Source organism: Hippocampus comes, unplaced genomic scaffold (assembly GCF_001891065.2).
Source record: "Hippocampus comes isolate QL1 unplaced genomic scaffold, H_comes_QL1_v1.1 scaffold20, whole genome shotgun sequence".
In the NCBI taxonomy this organism is placed as follows: Eukaryota; Metazoa; Chordata; class Actinopteri; order Syngnathiformes; family Syngnathidae; genus Hippocampus; species Hippocampus comes.
The window spans coordinates 167,087-172,880 of record NW_017805462.1 but is presented as its reverse complement, the minus strand read 5'-3'; the positions used below and the strand labels follow the sequence as shown (position 1 = coordinate 172,880).

Below are 5,794 nucleotides of genomic sequence, written 5' to 3'. Positions count from 1 at the left end.
CAAATCATGCATTCAACTTTTGATGCAATTATTGAGAATTAATGTGGTATAATTAACCAATCAATTGTGTGATAATGTTGAATTTATACATAAATTGGTTTATTTTATTTTTGGATGAACGTTGGTGTTCTCTAAATAAATAAAGCCATTACATGTTTTTATATTTATTATTTAAAAATGTAAAATATATATATTTTAATGTGAAATAATTCTGGGAGGGAAGGATTAAAATGAAAGCCACAAATCCATCTATCCATTTTCTAATCTGCATATCCTCACAAGGGTGGCGGGCGTGCTGGAGCTGATCCGAGCTGCCTTCGGGTAGTAGGCCGAGTAGACTCTGTCATGCATGATTTTGGAATGTGGGAGGAAAACAGAGTACCCGGAGAAAACCCACGCAGGGTCTGGGAGAACATGCAAACAGTAAGGCCAGAGGCGGAGTCGAACACCGTTATACATTACATTCCTTCTGGTGTGTGCATCTTACTACTACTGAAGGCACTATAATCAGACATTCCCAAAGAAGAGTTTCACAACTAAAATGACCCATTAAACTGCAGTCATATTTTGCGGAGGATAAAGAATATATGCTTGCCGGTATTGCTATATTGTCTGTCTACGTGTGTTGCAGCACCTTCATCTATTGCAACGTCGATGCTAGTTTCATTAGCCTTTTAAAGGCGTTTTTCATATTGGGTATTAGTCTTGAGCTAGCGGACTTTCATAAATTCATGTGGTTATTTCAAATCCGACAGTACAGTTCTCTTTGTTTTATGTTTAGTTTGACAGTAAACTTTAACTTGGAGATGCAATAAATAGCTAAAAGCAAGTGATCGACCTCTTTTTCTGGGAGAATCGTTCACTATCTGCCACACTGCTGCTTTTTTGCTGTCAACATCGAGTGCTCCGTTCTCAAAATTTTGCTCGTCAAAGCAAAAATTCTGTGGCTCAAAATATTTTGCTCCCTCTCTGTCTCTCTTTTTCACTCACTCTTTCACACAGCTGAACAGACTTAACGCCAGTCAGCACAAGCAGTTCAAGTTTAATATTTAAGCTTCACCTCCCACCTACTCGCCCTCTGTGTGTGCCCGTGTGTGTGTGTTTGAACGGATATCAAAAGCCGACAGTGAGTCACTTGAGAGAGATCGAGAACGGCTGGGCCTTGAGGGCCCGGTGGGCAGAGTAGCCATTTTGCTGTCCATATCAGTTCCAGGGCAGAAACTAAACACCTCCGCGAGTGGCGCAGTAAGACATGGAGAAGGCCAGAAGATAAGCCTGGACCTCAGCTAGTTTCCATTGTCAGGTAAAGTGACATTTTCAGCTAAGCAATGTTGGGCTTTGTTGCTGTATTGTTTGACAGTAAGCCTGTACACTTTTATGATGGACAAAAGTTCTATATAGTTTTGTGTTCGAACTCAATCGTGTCAAACAAGTTGATTATGAAATGCTCTTTGAGCATTTATTTAATATCTTGAAATCCAGATGAAGGTCTATGACCTCACTGGTACAGCAATTTCGTACACTAGTAGAGTGGCTGTGGCTTATGTACATTTTTTTCCTTGGTTGCAGTGATTGTCAAAGCGAGGTATTAGTAGCAACTCGTGATATAGTAGGGCCCTCTAGTGTTATGTCAAAGAACCATCCATCCTTTTATTTTCTGTGCCGCATATCTTCAATCCTGCTGTGTTTCCTCCAGACATATTTTTTGGAATTATGGCTTAAAGATGCAATATTGGTTTCATCAGACCATAACAGAATTGCCCAAACACAAGTGAGCCCTTGGAATAAAACGTTTGGACACGCTTGGTTGAAAATATTCTGACCAGCTATTACAATTTTTATTTTGTTTTTGGTAGCCTCAGTTACTCACGATTGAGTTTGTATACAGAGACAGTAATATCACCTGATTTCTTTTTCACAGAGCAATTATGTCATGACTCGTTTTTTTGTTTTTTTTTTTCTTTTTCCAGTGAATCACCGAAATTAGCCCACACGATGCAGAAGCCCACTGGAGTGCCCGTGTGGGTGAGTCACACGCCCACACCAGAAAGTAGCGCGGCCAACGATGACTCCACAAGCAGCACATCCAGTGCGCCACATTATTTAGAGAAGGACAACAATGACACAAAAGGGAGTTTGAATAAGCTGAAATCCCTCATGTTTTTTTTTTTCTTTTTCCAGTGAATCACCGAAATTAGCCCACACGATGCAGAAGCCCACTGGAGTGCCCGTGTGGGTGAGTCACACGCCCACACCAGAAAGTAGCGCGGCCAACGATGACTCCACAAGCAGCACATCCAGTGCGCCACATTATTTAGAGAAGGACAACAATGACACAAAAGGGAGTTTGAATAAGCTGAAATCCCTCATCCCTAATTCATGGGGAAGCATGACGTGGAAGTGGGGAAAAGACGGTGCTGATGACTCCGAAGCCAGCAGTGGGCCGATCAAGATCCTCCCTAATGGAACCAGGGTGAGCCCTCCTGTGAGTCCCTTTGTGGAGCGCAGGAAATGGGACGAGACCCCTGAAAAACCTTTTTTAAAAGAAACTAATCAAAGCCCAAATGAGGATTCCCTACTCACGAGCATCCATCCCGCAGAGTACTATGCCGAGAAGGTGGAGGTTTACAACCAAAAGTATTCTTACTTGAAGTCATGGCCAGGCCTGCTGCGACTTCTCGCTGGCCTTGAGCTTCTGTTCGGGGCTATGGTGGTCACTTGCGTCATCAGCTACATCCACAAAGACAGCGAATGGTCCAACACGTACGGGTTGTATAACGGCGTCTACAACAACGGAATGGGCCTGTCGGGATACAGCTACAGTGGACCTTTGACTCCCTTTGTCGTGTCGGTGGCAGGAGTGTGTTGGGTCATGACAATGATCCTCTTGGTGTTGGGAATGACCATGTATTATCGCACCATCCTCCTCGATGCGCCCTGGTGGCCTCTGACTGAAGCCTTGATCAACGTAACACTGTTCCTACTCTATATGGCGGCAGCCATAGTTTACATGAACGACTTGAACCGCGGGGGGCTGTGCTACATGACCGTCGGTATTAACCCCATCTTGGCAGGTCTGTGTCGAGTCGAAGGGGGCCAGATGGCGGGAACTGCTTTCATTTTCATCAACATGACCATGTATCTGGGAAGTTTTCTGGTCTGTCTGAAGATGTGGCGGCACGAGGCCAGACGGAGAGAGAAGGTGGAATTTGAGGACAAGGCAATGGTGAGAAACTCTTGCTCCATTTTCAGTATGTGATACGTCAGGGTGAAGTGGAGCCTGTAGAGGCACGGTATCAATCCCACAACACATGTAGAAAAGACTGGTTTTCATAGGGCAGAGAATATAAAAACAAGATGGTTTTTGGAGAGCATAGAGCTTAGCTTCAGTGACTGTGATTGCCGCTGTCTTAAAAATCCACTTCATCGGCAACAACAATAACCGCAACACTGACAATTGCATGCTACAAGGCCATACGGATGCTACAATGCTACAAGATTGGGACCAGTGGCAAGTCTATCCTCAAAAACAATTACATGCACAAATGAAAAAGAAACTTTTTTTCCCCAAGATCCTCTTTCCATGAATTTTTTAAGACAAGCAATGAGTTCTGTATTACAAAAAAAACTATCAGATTTATTATACGTACGTGTTTTGGCTTTGTGGGTTAGCCTGTCGCAAAAATAAAGGCAATGAACCACGAGTTAATATGAAAGACAGTCGATTTATATAGACAGACAATATGCTTCTTTCTTCATCTAAAGATGATGATTTATATTTCTTGAAAAAAAAATCGACTTTAGGCTCATTGCATTTTTCTCAGAAAAAATATGAATTTGCATCATAACATAATAGCTAGCAACTTTTCCAATGGTATTTTGGGGTAATTATTTTGAATAGGGGTTAGGATTGTGAGGGAGTTTTAATTCAATCGTATTTGGTTAAATTCCTTTCATTTCAACAGGTGATAATATTTTGATTTGAAAGATTACATCCATTATCCTCGGCAAATGTTCTCTTCTGGATTCCCAACTCAATTGAAAATGGAGTCTCTCAGCGATGAACTGAGGCAAGGTATAAAAAAATCGAAAGAAAGAAAAGCTTGACTACTTACAAAGCAGAAGGGGGAAACAAGAGGACGAGCAGAGCAAAGAGTTTGCAGGGGGATATAAGAAGAAAGCCAGGAGTCTGTTTCCCTCTAGTGGCAAATTGTACAATTAGGGAAAGGAAAAAAATAAAAAAGAATTCTTCCAAAATATTGAAATAGGCAGACAGCTTGAAGCACTGCAAGTCGTCAAACTTTGGTCATTAGATTTTTAAAATGTACAGATGAGCTGCGTCATTCTTAAACGAGGTAAACAAAAAAAAAAGTCCAAATTTGTATTTGTTTATTTGAAATGTAATAGTTATATGCAGATGTAAATATCTTATTTTGATGATAAAATAATAACTATTTTTAATGTAATATAATTGGTACAATGGGTGATAGCTAAACATATTTTACAAATATGTTTTATTGTATTATTTACAAGATATCAATAAACCAATGTAGTGAATGACAAAGTATCAAAAATATTTTTTAATGAATTTACAACCAAATCATGCATTCAACTTTTGATGCAATTATTGAGAATTAATGTGGTATAATTAACCAATCAATTGTGTGATAATGTTGAATTTATACATAAATTGGTTTATTTTATTTTTGGATGAACGTTGGTGTTCTCTAAATAAATAAAGCCATTACATGTTTTTATATTTATTATTTAAAAATGTAAAATATATATATTTTAATGTGAAATAATTCTGGGAGGGAAGGATTAAAATGAAAGCCACAAATCCATCTATCCATTTTCTAATCTGCATATCCTCACAAGGGTGGCGGGCGTGCTGGAGCTGATCCGAGCTGCCTTCGGGTAGTAGGCCGAGTAGACTCTGTCATGCATGATTTTGGAATGTGGGAGGAAAACAGAGTACCCGGAGAAAACCCACGCAGGGTCTGGGAGAACATGCAAACAGTAAGGCCAGAGGCGGAGTCGAACACCGTTATACATTACATTCCTTCTGGTGTGTGCATCTTACTACTACTGAAGGCACTATAATCAGACATTCCCAAAGAAGAGTTTCACAACTAAAATGACCCATTAAACTGCAGTCATATTTTGCGGAGGATAAAGAATATATGCTTGCCGGTATTGCTATATTGTCTGTCTACGTGTGTTGCAGCACCTTCATCTATTGCAACGTCGATGCTAGTTTCATTAGCCTTTTAAAGGCGTTTTTCATATTGGGTATTAGTCTTGAGCTAGCGGACTTTCATAAATTCATGTGGTTATTTCAAATCCGACAGTACAGTTCTCTTTGTTTTATGTTTAGTTTGACAGTAAACTTTAACTTGGAGATGCAATAAATAGCTAAAAGCAAGTGATCGACCTCTTTTTCTGGGAGAATCGTTCACTATCTGCCACACTGCTGCTTTTTTGCTGTCAACATCGAGTGCTCCGTTCTCAAAATTTTGCTCGTCAAAGCAAAAATTCTGTGGCTCAAAATATTTTGCTCCCTCTCTGTCTCTCTTTTTCACTCACTCTTTCACACAGCTGAACAGACTTAACGCCAGTCAGCACAAGCAGTTCAAGTTTAATATTTAAGCTTCACCTCCCACCTACTCGCCCTCTGTGTGTGCCCGTGTGTGTGTGTTTGAACGGATATCAAAAGCCGACAGTGAGTCACTTGAGAGAGATCGAGAACGGCTGGGCCTTGAGGGCCCGGTGGGCAGAGTAGCCAGTTTGCTGT

The 5,794-nt window shown here is 40.7% G+C and overlaps 1 protein-coding gene across 1 annotated transcript in view; it reads left to right on the top strand.

Moving 5' to 3' along the window:
* The first annotated feature begins 2,174 nt into the window (after window positions 1-2,174).
* Window positions 2,175-5,794, top strand: part of LOC109518887 (MARVEL domain-containing protein 2-like) — an 11,156-nt gene continuing 7,536 nt past the window's right edge. Inside the window, exon 1 of the mRNA XM_019875024.1 lies at window positions 2,175-3,226. Coding sequence (XP_019730583.1) covers window positions 2,207-3,226 — 1,020 coding nt within the window. The 5' untranslated portion in view covers window positions 2,175-2,206. The remainder of the gene's footprint in view (window positions 3,227-5,794) is intronic.